At 35.6% G+C, this 14,445-nt stretch overlaps 1 protein-coding gene across 1 annotated transcript; it reads right to left on the reverse strand.

The window, feature by feature from the left end:
* Positions 1-9,777: 9,777 nt before the first annotated feature.
* LOC127978915 (keratin, type I cytoskeletal 50 kDa-like) lies at positions 9,778-11,862 on the reverse strand. The gene is made up of 7 exons (XM_052583902.1): positions 11,401-11,862; positions 11,136-11,218; positions 10,893-11,049; positions 10,646-10,807; positions 10,425-10,550; positions 10,124-10,344; positions 9,778-9,960 (listed from the first exon to the last, which is right to left on the reverse strand). Exons 1-7 carry the CDS (start codon positions 11,797-11,799, stop codon positions 9,828-9,830), a joined length of 1,281 nt encoding a protein of 426 aa, XP_052439862.1. The 5' UTR covers positions 11,800-11,862; the 3' UTR covers positions 9,778-9,827.
* Positions 11,863-14,445: the final 2,583 nt, after the last annotated feature.

Here is a 14,445-nt window from a genome sequence, read left to right on the forward strand (position 1 = left end):
AAAAATACGACTTTACATATCAAACTTAAACACGTGTGGAAAATGTAATTAGAACTAGCTACTAAATTAGTTAAAAATGCCTATCCATATACAGCTATGATTCGCGAACCCCAAACTGACTCAAATGATTCGCGATCCCGCTCCGAACTCCCAAACTGACTCAAATGATTCGCGAACCGCTACGAACTCCCAAACTGAAAAAAATAATTTGCGATCCCCAAACTGACTCAAATGATTCGCGAACCCGCTACGAACTCTCGAACTGACTCAAATGATTCGCGAACCCCCTACGAACTCCCGAACTGAAAAAAAATGATTCGCGATCCCCAAACTGACTCAAATGATTCGCGAAGCCGCTCCGAACTCCCGAACTGAAAAAAAATGATTCGCGAAATGACACAGTGAAATGACATTGACAATTTACATTTAAATGTAAATGTAAAATAATTTAAAGATGTCCTAATATTTATATCAAGTATGTAAAGACTCCTATGTAGGTAGATGTGCACTGCTTAGTTCACATTTAGTTCACCCAAAAAAGAAAATTCTGTCATTTACTGTATTACTCACTCTCATGTTACAAACCCCTATGTCACCTACAGCAGCAGCAGCGCGTCAGTGCCACGTCAGGCACGGTTCTGGTGTGTAAAGACACAGAAAACAGACGCAGCCGCCACGCAACTGACATGCCGCAGAAATGCCACGCTCAAGTTAAGATATTTTCAATGAAATTCAATAGCTTTCAGACCAGTTTGAATGATTTATGACAATTTTCATGTTTAGACGAACTATTGTCAAACACTTTGAAGAAAAGCTCTGAAGCAAAGATCTACACCTGAGAGCAGTGTACTCTGCTATAGAGTCTGTCTATGGAAGGACAATTTTCAAAAGGAATTGCAAATTATATTTTCAATTGTGTTTTCCACATGTGACAAATTGTGACATAATCCAAACACAATTGCAAATCTTGAACAAATACACTGTTTCAAAAACCCTGAACAAAAATTACTGTTTCAGTTTTCATGAATGCACAGTGACTGCCAAATTTCAAATGGAAAAGCAATATCCGTTTGCATCAGTATTTTCCATGTATTATGAGTAATAAGCCTCTCATATTGAACAAATACTGCATCATAGCAGCTTTACAGTATTAAATAGGAAAATACTGTGTAATAATACAAAGGGACAAAAGTAAACACTCAGTTTTCAGTTAAAGTCAGTTCATCATTAATTCAGTGATGTATCATCCCTCTGTGCAATCAAGTCGATGATATTGCTTGATATTAATTGTCCCCAACTAAGGAAAAGTTGTTAACAGTTAGAGCCACATGGTACTATTAGTCAATATTCACCATTAACCAAATGCTTTTCATCTGAGGAATAAAATATACAGTAAGATGCAAATAGGTAAATAAGAGTAGAACTTCAATGTTGTTTTGCTGAAGTGCATCAGAGTGCAAACAGTTAGAGATTTGGGGTAAAAACTACAAAATATCTCCCAATACAAACACACCCCATAGTATAGTCCCACCCTTGACACAAATTGACAGCTTTCTGTGTAAGGCATCTGAAATACAAATGCTTTTCAATTGCGTTTGGACTATGTCAATATATGTGTCCACATGTGGAAAAATGCATTTAAATATACAATTTGCAATTCCTTTTGTAAATTGTCCAGAATATCCTTACCTCTCAGGCATTGATTATGATCAATGCCTGAGAGATCTGCTGGCATTTTTAAATCGCCACAACAATTGGATGGGGTTTTGTGGACTCTGCTCGGTTAAGGAATTCCATGTTTGTTTCAACCTATAAAAAAAAATAAAAAAAATACAAATTGTTTTAATTTGTCAACTGTTAATAACAGTGATTCAGTTCAATTAACTGCCTCATAGTCAACGCATCTGTACGCATACTCGTCCCTGAGGCTACGCATCGTTACGCTTCGGCCGCCATTATGCGTCGGTGCGTAGCCAAATGTGACGTCCTAGTTTTTGATACGCGACGCGCCGATTCACGCAACATTATGCGTTGTCGGTGGGGGCGACATTGCAAGTATTGTATATTAATTCAAGTATATTGTGTTTACAGAAGAAGAAGGTTTGAATACAATGGCGGGCGAAGAGGAAAAATTATGGGAACTTATACGTATTCATCCACATTTATACGATAGTTCATCAGCAACAGAATACACTCCTCTACAGTTGCCATTGTGATCTGAATATCACGCGACCCGACTCTACTAATATCACCCGACTCTACTACCCCCGTTCACTGTTTAGACTATGAAAGGGAGCCCGTCGCTCGCGTCGCTTGCGTTGTTTGCTCGCGTTTCTCGCGTTGACTATGAAACGGCCCTTATGGACCGCCTACTCTTGGTTAAGACCTGTAGATGGCAAAGCAGAGAGAGCTTTCTGCATTTTATGCAAAAGCAGTTTTTCTGTGGGACATGGTGGAGAATACGACGTGAGCGCCGACATGGTGCATGTAAGACCCACAGAAAAAAAGCACATCATCAAGAAACATGCAAATCAGTGCAATCATTTTCCAATAAACCAAATGACCCACAGGCTGACAAAGTTTGAGCAGCAGAAGTGACGAGCATTTATCATGTCGTACATCACACACATTCATATCGGTCGACTGCAGTAACAAGTTAGTCCCAGTAATTTTTCCAGATTCTGAAATAGCTAAGAAAAAAGCTGTAGAAACTTTGGGTGATATTTTGGGACAGGTAGTGTCTTAATCTTTTAGTCGGTGGGTTTAAAAGAAATATAGGTAATATATTACAGAAATTTTTGAAATGTCTACTTTTAAACGAACATATTCAAACCAAAATAAATAGGCTACTCTCTGATTATGTAATCCATATGAAATGGCGTTCATGGCGAGTCCGCATCGACAACTTCATCTTTGCAGCGACACCAGTTTATTACTAAACAATTAAATGAGTCCTTGCTAATTTAAACACATTCATAATCATTACTTTAACCGGTTCTTTGTGGCAAGCCTTATGTGTGCGGTCATAACACTTATTATGTTGTAGGCTATAGTCTATTTAAGTAGGCTAATTAAATTAATTTAAAGGGATGACGAATTTACTACTTGTAAAAAACGCGGGCCAGGAGGAAGCGGGTCGGGTACAATATTTTCTTTTTCTGTTTTTTTGCGGTCTGAGTTGCGGGCGTGTTAGTTGAAAACATCGGTCGGGTGCGGGTTGTTTATACATTGACCCGCGCATTACTGATATATATATATATATATATATATATATATATATATATATATATATATATTGTACTGGACACATACATTTTATTACTCTTTGTTATGTTCCTTGCTCTTCATAGGTGTCTATCATTTCTTTATTCCAGTGGTTCATAATAGGCCATTTTTTTATTTCGGGGTAAAAAATATATATATAAAGAATTCGGTAACACTTTAGAATAAGGTTCCATTAGTTAATGTTAGTTAATGTATTAATTAACATGAACAAACAATGAATAATACATTTATTACTGTATTTATTCATCTTCGTTAATGTTAGTTAATGAAAATACAGTTATTCATTGTTAGTTCATGGTAATTCACAGTGCATTAACTAATGTTAACAAGCACAACTTTTGATTTAAATAATGCATTAGTAAATGTTGAAATTAACATGAACTAAGACTTATAAATGCTGTAGAAGGATTGTTCTTGCTTAGTTCATGTTAACGAAAGTAGTTAACTAACATTAACTAATGGAACCTTATTCTAAAGTGTTACCAAGAATTCTAAACTGAAAAGCAGTTTTCCACTAAACATGCTAGCTGGTGACACATAAAGCTTGTACATATGTGGATGTCCAAAGTGAGTGGTTTTTGTATGTATAATAATGTAAATGATTGTTGGCATTGATTAAAAATCCATTACCTACACTCTTAGAAAAAAGGGTTCATTGGGGTTCTTTATAGAACCACAGGGTTCTTTACTCAACTCCAAAGAACCTTTTATCTTAAAAAGGTTCTATAATGACAAGAAAGAACCCTTTTGGCACAAAGGTTCTTTAGGCTATTATTCATTCATATATTACATTATTCTGCAACATTTTGTATTTGTAATTAAATTATTGTTTGTAGTAACTTAATATCATATTTTAATCATGCTGATTTTTGGAGAAAAACTGAAATGGCACTATTCGTGTGATATTGATTAACTACATAAAATTATATAAATATATAAATTTTCTAACCCCCATATCTTGAATTTTGTGATCATCAGATTGTGGTTAATCTTGCAGATCATGCCGTCTACTCTTCCTCTCCTCTTCCTCAACGTAATGACAAGTTAACATATGTTTTATATTAATTCTTTTTTTTTTAACAATGCAGTTGTTGCCTAATGATACTGTTGCATCAAAATGAACTATATTAAACACCAACCGATTAAAAGCAGGTTTAGCTGGTCTGAAATAGGTTTCAGGTGATCTGCTAATGATAATCAGGCTTGTTGCAAATATATATATATATATATATATATATATATATATATATATATATATATATATATATATATATATATATATATATATTTGTGTGCAACAAAGTTGTGTTGTTCAACTTTTAAATATTTTGAGCTTGGAGTGAATGTTATATTGAAGAGCTTAAAGGGGTGGGAGTGAAATGCTATTTCATGCATACTGAGTTTTTTACACTGTTAAAGAGTTGTATTCCCATGCTAAACATGGACAAAGTTTCAAAAATTAAGTTGTACGTTTGAAGGAGTATTTTTGTTCCAAAAATACTCCTTCCGGTTTGTCACAAGTTTCAGAGAGTTTTTTTCGAGTATGGCTCTGTGTGACGCTAGATGGAGCGGAATTTCCTTATATGGGTCCTGAGGGCACTTCTGCCGGAAGAGCGCACGCTCCCGTAGAGCAGAGACATTCACTGATCAGAGCGAGAGGCCGAAGTCACAAAAGAAGTGTGTTTCTGGATGCCAGGGCTAGACAACCCTGCACAGATTACCAAAAAAAAAAAAAAAAAACAGCATTAAGGGACCAGTGGATGGAGTTTATTTTTACAGAGCATCAACGGAGTTGTGCAAGTGTTTTTGTTTGTTCCCTGCATTTCGAAGATGCTTGTTTTACAAACAAGGCCCAGTTTGATGCCGGATTTGCATATCGTTTATTTCTTAAGGATAATGCAGTCGCAACGAAAAAGGGTCACGATTGTGTTTTGGAACCGCAGACGGTGAGTAAAACTGCTTCAAATATCTCTGTGTTGTTAACTTAGCTATCGGCGCGTAAGCACATCAAGTAAACAACATGTGATGTTGTCATGTTGTCACCACATGTACACAAAAAAAAAAAAAAACGTTCCAAAGTGGAACTTAGTCATTTTCCAAAACCGCTAAGCAAATATATACAGTTTCAATACATACTACATAGAGACGTCCTGCTGTAGTCGTTGCTGCTGCTGCTCTTGTTCAATTTCAGCCTCGGGATCTGATTCTGGATCATAAATATACGGCTGTATCTGACTGTTAGTCATGGTTTGTTTTGGATGATGTTTTTTTCCTCACGGTAATGTCACAGCTTCCACATGCTCTCAACGCAAAAGCCTACTCGCGCTCGTGATTCTTTAGCTCCGCCCACACGTCACGCCTCCAGCCGCTCGTGTTTTTCCTGGAAAAACGGTACAGACTATCTTTCTCTTATAAATATAATAAAACTAAAGACTTTCTGGAGTTATGAAGGATGCAGTACTACTCTATAGGTACTCAAGATTAACAGAATATTGAGTGAAAACGAGCATTTCACCCCCCCCCCCCCCCCCTTTAACACAGTGAATATTTCTATCTGTTTCATTCTAGAAATAAATAAATTGATTATAGAAATTAACAATTATAGTTGGAGCTAATTCTTAAGGATTTTTAGATTGTGCTTTCAGTTTTAACTAATTCTGACCCATATTACATTGAAGGTACAGAAGGCAATGTGCAGAAACTTTGTTGGGTCACTCCCGGTAAGTATGTGGTCATGCAACAAAATGTATGTTATGGCACAACACTTCCTGCAGGGGCAGTCACCCAGAACAGTGTTTCTCAAACCTGTTTCTAGAAGCACATTGTTGAATCAGGTTTTTAATGAGGAAAAGTTTGAAAATAGGTATTGTTGGTGCTGGCCTAGAGCTAAAGGTTGTGTCTTTTGCTCAGGGCCACACAGGTGATGACCCTTTAAACTAGTGCTATTACGCTTTTTAAATTTTTCAATTTTTCAACTTCAGTTAGTCTGTAATGTTGCTATTTGAGCATAAAAAAGATCTGCAGAGTTACAAAGCTCAGAGTCCACTTCAAAAGGATATATTTTATTTAACAGAAATCACTTTTCAAAAACTACAACGAACAACTTATTTGGAGTACGATGCATATTTTCCAGAATTTTTGATATCACAAATATATATATATGAATAGGACGAGACCTTGTTGACCTGCACTAGTGAAGGCAATGAGTGTTATCACTATGTTGGAGACATGCTAGCTTTCCCAAGGCAGACGAACTTAGAGTGGTTACAATCATCCAGGTTTAAATAGACTCAAGGTGATTTGATTTTGATGCAATATATACACTGAAGCTAGCAGGCGGCTATGGTAAGGATCATGACATTTCCTGACCAGGAGCGAAGTGCTGCCAATTACAACACACACTGGCCCAGCTAACCAATCACAGCACATTTCACATTTCAGAAGGAGAGCCTTCATTTGATACAGGAACTATTCGAGCCATCCATGCCAGGAGGAGGTGTCTTAATAATGTAAAATATGTGAAAAATAATGTCTTTTGAACAACCTAGTATGAGATGCTTTTCTAGTAACCCCCCCCCCCCCCAAAAAAAAAACAAAACATGTAATAAATAAATTAATTCAAGACTTTGTAAAATAGCATTATAAGGAGATTAACTGACCATAGCACTGTTTTTCAAATATATTTTTTTTTAACTTAGCATGTTTCTTAAATATCTGCAAGTATGCTATGGTATTTTTATGATTTAGGAGAGTACATACAGCACCTTTGAGTTGTCTATTGCTATAGGAAAGCAATAGACTAGCAATAATTCCTACTGAAACAAATCTGATTGACTGCTTTGCCTGGTCTCCCAAGCTGGTTTGAAAGTGCTTTGGGCCACTTTTTTAGCAGGCCAGGCTGGGCTTAGCTGATTTTAAGCAGTTTGGTTTTTTACTGAAACAACTGGTTTTAGCTGGATTAACATAGAAACATGCTAACAACATGCTAGTAACTTGCTAATCATGCTAGAAACATGCTAATCATGCTAGAAACATGCTAACAGTAATCCTGCTTGAAAACATACTAACAACTTGTTAAACATGTTAACAAAATTCTAGCAACTTGTTAAACGTAAGAAACATGTTAGCATCATGCTAGTAACATGATAATCATGCTAGCAACATGCTATTAACTTGCTTATCATTTTAACAAGATGCTAATAATTTTCTAATCATGCTAACATGATATTAACTTGCTTATCATGTTAACAACATGCTAGTAACTTGCTTATCATGCTAACAACATCTAAGTAACTTAACTAATAATTCTAGAATCATGCTAACAACATGCTAGTAACTTGCTAATAATGCTGGAAGCATGATAGCAACATGCTAGTAACTTGCATGTCATGTTCACAACAGTCTAGTGACTTGCTAACCTTGTTAACATGCTAATGTTACATCTCAAGGGGTTTTCCTCTTCACAATAAATTGACATAATCATGCTAGTAATATGCTAATCATATTAGAAACATACTAGTAACTTGCTAATCATGTAAACAAAATGTAAACATCATGTTAGTAACATGTAAATCTTGCTAGTAACATGCTAATCATGTTAGAAAAATGTTAGTAACTTGCTTATCATGCTAACAAAAGGCTAACACCATGCTAGTAACATGCTAATCATGCTGGAATCATGCTAGCAACATTTTATTAACTTGCTTATATGTTAACAACATACTAGTAACATTTTAATCATGCTAGAAATATGTTAGTAGCTTCTTGCTAGTAACATGCTATCCATGTTACAAACATGCTAGTGACATGCTAATTGTACTAGAAACATACTAGCAACATGTAATCATGTTAGAAAAATGGTAATCATGCTAACAACATGCTAGTAACATGCTAATCATGCTAAAACAATATTTTATACCTATCTGGTTTTTTCTGATAGACTGTATTGCCTTGAAAACATTCCAACTTTAATCTTTACATTTATTTTAACTTTCAAACTACAAACGTAAAACCTTCAGACTGCAAGCTTTTAAAACATTTTTTTTTTTACTTTATAGTTAGGCTTTTTTCAAGCCAATTTAAAGTTATCTACAGACTTTTTAATCTAGTTGTTATTATTATTATTTATATATTATAAATATATATATTTAATACTTATAATAACTATGTATAATATAAATGTGTGTTTCCTGACATGGCCATCCATCTGGGGCGTTTGCCCCATCTACAGCCCAATATGCTGGATGACACTACAGAATCCCTGCAGAGAACAGGCAGTTTGGAAAATTAATGTTAATATAATACAAATATTTGAATGGAATTTGATTTAATTATACACTGTACCCAATTTTTTTAACTCAAATTCAGACTATTCGGTAAATATAATACTGAAAATAAATTAATACACCATTCTTAATATTTATACCCAATTTCTTATTCATTAATTGGCATAGAGAGTGTCATCAAGCTTCAAAATGTAGAGTTCAATGTTGTCTGAGTGATTAAATTAATTCCCCAAATATGGTTCACTATTGTATAGCCATAATGCACTCTTTAATATATAATTGGGCAGTTTACAGAAATGTTGGTCAAATCTAGGTCTGTAAGCATCGATTGTTTACTCAACCTTAAGAACACATGCCAATTATATCACAAGAAATAAATATATGATTTCTTTCACCACAAATTATATCATGTAATTTTTATGCAAGTTATGTGGTGTCACAATATTAATCAAGTTAAAATGCCTTGATTAGAAATGTTTCCCGGGACTAATTTGACTCACTGAAGCTAATGATTTTAATCTAAAGATTGTTGTAGAGATATCCTTTTGAAAAAAACGAAATGTTATATTAATCCAAATACTTTTAAAGGATATTCTCTTTCACCCATGATCTACAACATTAGTCATAACAATACTTATACTAAATTTATTCCAAAACGTTTACTTTGAAAGGAATTTGTGTATGAGCTAATTGTACATTGTGACATTCACAATTGGCCTATACTTGAATGTTTACTTGCTGTAATATTTAATGCTTAATTTCTGATGGGTGTCATGTCTGCATTTTATATGTATTTTTTATTACTTTTAAAATTTATTGAGTTATTTATTTAGAGTCCTGGTCCTAGCACTCTTGGTTTCAGGGGAGAGAAAACATTCCCTTTGTGACAACTTAGTCCTCCACATTTTCTTAATGCTTTAAAAACTATAGAACTTGTTATTCCAGTGGATTAGTTTTTGTTTGATGTGCAAAAGGTCTCAAATCCCGACATGTCTTCTTTCAGTAGAAATCACCAGCTGTCAGTCAACTTGGGAACAGTGATGGAAATTGGCATTTTAGTTAGCGGTCATTCATTTTTCTACCACAACTATAGGCTAATACTAGCAGATCTAATTTTTTCCCCATTTAAAATCTTTTGCATACATTTTTTACATTGTGCCATAAAATATGAGAACAAAACAGAAGACAATAAGATAGGCACTAGTAATGCATTGTTTGAGCACAGTTAGTGCATTTTATTGATTTCATCACTATGAGTTAGGATGTTTTTGACACAGTCTCGCTTTTAGACTGGGAGGATGAGCTGACCACTTTGCCATCCACCACCTCTTCCACAATGGTTACCACTTTGCGTGTTGTCGAGGATGAGCTTGAGGTTGAGGTTGAGACACTGCAGAGGTACAAACAAATAATATTACACTACAGAAATGCCAGACAGGTATCCACATCAGACTTTAATTTATTATAATAAACCACCACTACTTATTGAAAAACAGTGACACTACTGTCTAAATGTTATTATTCAGAGATTTTGTATTGTAGTTGTGTCTCACCTTGTAGCCTCTCCATCCAAAAGTCTCCTGTACTCTGCAATCTCCATCTCCAGTTTGGTCTTGATGTCCAGAAGGATGCTGTACTCTTGCCCTTGGCGCTCGAGATCGGCACGAAGCTGCTTCAGGTGCTCTTCCAGGCTGGTCACCTGTAACTGGTAGCTAGACAACATGGCACTGTAGCGGGCCTGTGTGTCTGCCAGAGTGCCTTCCACCGATGCTTTCTGTTTGAGAAAGCTTAGTTATTCTGTGTTTTATGAAGTATGATGACCAGAATTAACAAGATTCATCTCTGCCTGCTTACCATGCTGAGTTGGGACTGTAGCTCGATTTGAAGACTCTGGAGTGTGCGTTTAACCTCCGTGATTTCAGATCGGGATATTTGAAGGGTTTCTGTGGTCACGGTAACTTCCTTGATAAGTTCTTCACTCTATGAGAGAAAGCAAAGCAGTCAGACCTTTTGTTGATTTATTAAAACATTGCCCTTTAAAAAGTTAAAGTAAGTTAAAATAAAAAGGGGGTTACCTTAGAATGGAACCAGGCCTCGAGTTCTTTGCGGTTCTTGGCAGCAACTGCCTCGTATTGCTCACGGATTTCAGCCATGATCTTGGTCAGGTCTTCCTGTGGTGCTGCATCTACCTCTACATTGACTTGTCCACTCATCTGGGAGCGTACTGCCAAGAGTTCCTATAGATGCAATAAAAACCACTGAGCATTTGCTTCACATACATTTCAAGAGGAATGACTGAGTGTGGACCAACCACCAACTTACCTCCTCATGGTTCTTCTTGTGGAAGATCAGTTCTTCTTTAAGACCCTCAATCTGCATCTCCAGATCAGATCTGGTCATTGTCAGGTCATCCAGCACTCTCCTCAGGCCAGCAATGTCTGCCTCTACAGACTGCCTCATGCTCAGCTCATTCTCATATCTGCATGAAAAAAGAAACTCATTTAAATGTTTTATACTTTTTGCAGTTGTTGAAAATGATGTTTGTTTATGTTGCTGGTTACTTACTTGACCCTGAAGTCATCTGCAGCCAGCTTGGCATTGTCAATGCTCAAGTAGATGCCTCCGTTCACACCAGTGGCATGCTGAATCTTCAGGGGCACAGATGAAAAAAAAAAATATATATAGAGTCAAATTTTATTCCTGAGACATCCAGTATTTTTCACATTCTCTTTGAATTAGGAACCATGGGCTATATAGAATTGGTTAATTACTGTCTAAAGGAAGTTTAATGATTGACTTTACTATCATGTTTAATAGGTTAGTCGGGTACCTTGGTCTGGAGGTCACTGATAGTAGCGTAGTAGGCGCTGTAATCTCGAGCATCAGGAGTGGCCTTGCTCTCCAGGAATTGGCGAATCTTCAGCTCAAGATCAGCATTGGCCTTCTCGAGGGAGTGCACCTTCTCCAGGTAGGACGCCAGACGGTCGTTGAGGTTTTGCATGGTGGCTTTCTCATTTGCAGTCACATCAACAGCATCAGACAGGTTGAAGCCAGCACCGAAACCAGCAGAGAAGGAACGAGAAGCAGAGGCACTGGAGATACGGACCCCGGTTCCTCCTGCTCCTCCATAGACACTACCAGCACGCATGTCTGTGACACGACCGGCTCCTCCACCAATTTTGGAAGAACTTCCTGAAGACATGTAGGTGCGGGTGGAAAAAGAAGTCATTCTGAAGAAGGCTTGCTGTCGTCCTCAACTCTGGCTGGAGAATGAGAGAGCGGATGAGTGAGGAGAAGATGACCCCTGTTCCTTTTATGTGGACAAAACCGGGAGGGACCAGATGGATTGCCTAAGGGGGTGGGCCATAAAACCCTTGCCCCATTCCTCAAGGCAGCAGGTGTGGCTGAAGACAGGTCTGTATGGTATGTTAGCATTTTAGAGTTTCACTTAAATTCCTCCATAATTCCTTACGTTTTGCCCTAAGCATGAAGCCATTGATTGACAGATGTATGTTTTGAGCAAACTATTTTGTTTAATGAACTAATTTATTTCTACTTTAAGTAAACTTTTAATGTTTGAATTCGGAATGCATAGTATATTGGAATGCACCAGTTCTCTGCATTGATAAAAAAAATCCATTACCTAGTGTACATGTTTTTTATGAATTCCTTTCATTATAGATTGAGAATTTAAACAATGCAGTTGTTGCCTAATGATACTGATAACTGATAACACCAAGCGATTAAAAGCAGGTTTAGCTGGTCTTAAAGTGGGTTTCGGGTAATCTGCTAACGATAATCAGGCTTGTTGTAAATAGAAAGTTTTATTCTTGTGTGTAACCAAGTTGTGTTGTTCAACTTTTAAATATTTCGAGTTTGGAGTGATATTAGAGTTATATTGAAGAGCTTAACACAGTGAATATTTATATCAATGTTTCACTCTAGAAATAAATGAATTTATTATAGAAATTATTTGTAGTTAGAAACAATTCTTGAGTGATGATTTTTAGATTTTCAGTTTTATCTAATTCTGACCCATATTACATTGAAGGTACAGAAGGCAATGTGCAGAAACTTTGTTGGGTCACTCCCGGTAAGTATGTGGTCATGCAACAAAATGTATGTTATGGCACAACACTTGCTGCAGGGGCAGTCACCCAGAACAGTGTTTCTCAAACCTGTTTCTAGAAGCACATTGTTGAATCAGGTTTTTAATGAGGAAAAGTTTGAAAATAGGTATTGTTGGTCCCATAACAGTCTTTCACATGATCATTTAGAAATCATTCTAATATTCTGATTTATTATGAGTGTTGGAAACAGTTCTGCTGTCTAATATATTTGATGAATAAAAGTTTAAAAGAACTGCATTTATTCAAAATAAAAAATAATTATAATAATATATATTCTAATAATATATTTTCTTTACTATCACTTTTTATCAATTTAACACATCCTTGCTGAATAAAAGTATTGATTTTATTTAAAAGAAGAAAGAAAAAAAATACTGACCCCAAATTACCGACCAGTAGTTTATATTGTTTTTACAAAATATTTATATTTTAAATACATAGCTTCTTTTTATTTTTATTATTTTTGTTTACTTTTTATTCATCAAAGTATCCTAAAAAAGTATCACATGTTCTGAAAAAATATGAAGCAGCAGAACTGTTTCCAACTTTGATAATGAATCATCATATTATAATATTTCTAAAGGATCATGTGATAATGATCCTAAAAATTCAGCGTTGCATCACAGAAATAAATGATAATTTGAAGTATAATAAATTTAAAAACATTTATTTTAAATTGTAATAATATATCACAATATTACATTTTCTTCTGTATTTTTGATCAAATAAATGCAGGCTTGATGAGCAGAAGAAACTTCTTTCAAAAACATAAAAAAATTGTAATTTTTCCAAACTTTTGCTCTGTGTGTGTGTATATATATATATATATATATATATATATATATATATATATATATATATATATATATAATTTTTCTCACAGGGATCCAATGGAGAGAGGCATGGACAGGTGATATGTTCCCTCTTTTTGTTCCGGTCAGGAAATGAGCTTCAGCATTTTGCACAATCTGTAACCGTGAGAGTGATGACTGATTTATTCCAGCATACAAGGCATTTATATAATAAAGCCTTAAGAAAATAAAAGCGTGAATAACGGTCTCCAAATCCAAAGTGCTTAAACTTTCTAAGTGGCTATAACTGGAAAAAGCTGGCCCTGACCACCGCATTTAGTTGTTTTTCAAACTTCAGGTCTGAATCAAATAAGATAGTAGTAGTGTTTTTTGCCCCAAGAAATCACTGTGAGTATGCGGTTTGGAGCCAAAAAGGATAACCTCTGTCTTGTTTTCATCCATCCATTCTTTAATGTCCTTTAAACATGCTAGCAGACACAGAATCACTACCAGAATCTAATGGTAAGTAGAGCTGGGTATCATCTGTATAGATGATAGGATTGGAGATCAACAATAAGTGTAAAATAGGAATGCTAACATAGACTGCAAATAATTAGTTTACTATTTTAAAATAACTTACAAGAAAATACAAGTTTGTGTAAATTCTACAAGATGGCTTAATCTCAGTAGTAGCTTACAAATAGCCTGGCTAAATTACATGTAATAAAAAATGATTTTTGATAACAGAGCTCCGGAAACGAGTTGCCTAATCTCAACATTTTCTTGTCAAAGTCCCATAATTGTGCGTTTTAGGGTATATATATATATATATATATGTGTGTAATGCCAGGGGTCTGGAAGCGTTATTTGTTTACTAGACCACAAGAGCGCGCGCGCCTTACGACGGTTATTTCTGAGGTAGAGTTTTCAGCGAGGTAAAACATTTGAATTAAA

This window comes from Carassius gibelio, chromosome B19, assembly GCF_023724105.1.
Source record: "Carassius gibelio isolate Cgi1373 ecotype wild population from Czech Republic chromosome B19, carGib1.2-hapl.c, whole genome shotgun sequence".
NCBI lineage: Eukaryota > Metazoa > Chordata > Actinopteri > Cypriniformes > Cyprinidae > Carassius > Carassius gibelio.

Excerpts from the sequence above, each read along its gene's own strand:
- LOC127978915 (XM_052583902.1), bottom strand. The coding sequence starts at position 11,799 with ATGACTTCTTTTTCCACCCGCACCTACATGTCTTCAGGAAGTTCTTCC. Across the intron at positions 11,219-11,400 it reads TCAGTGACCTCCAGACCAAG|ATTCAGCATGCCACTGGTGT; the intron begins GTACCCGACTAA and ends GTGCCCCTGAAG. Across the intron at positions 10,551-10,645 it reads AGGCCTGGTTCCATTCTAAG|AGTGAAGAACTTATCAAGGA; the intron begins GTAACCCCCTTT and ends TTTCTCTCATAG.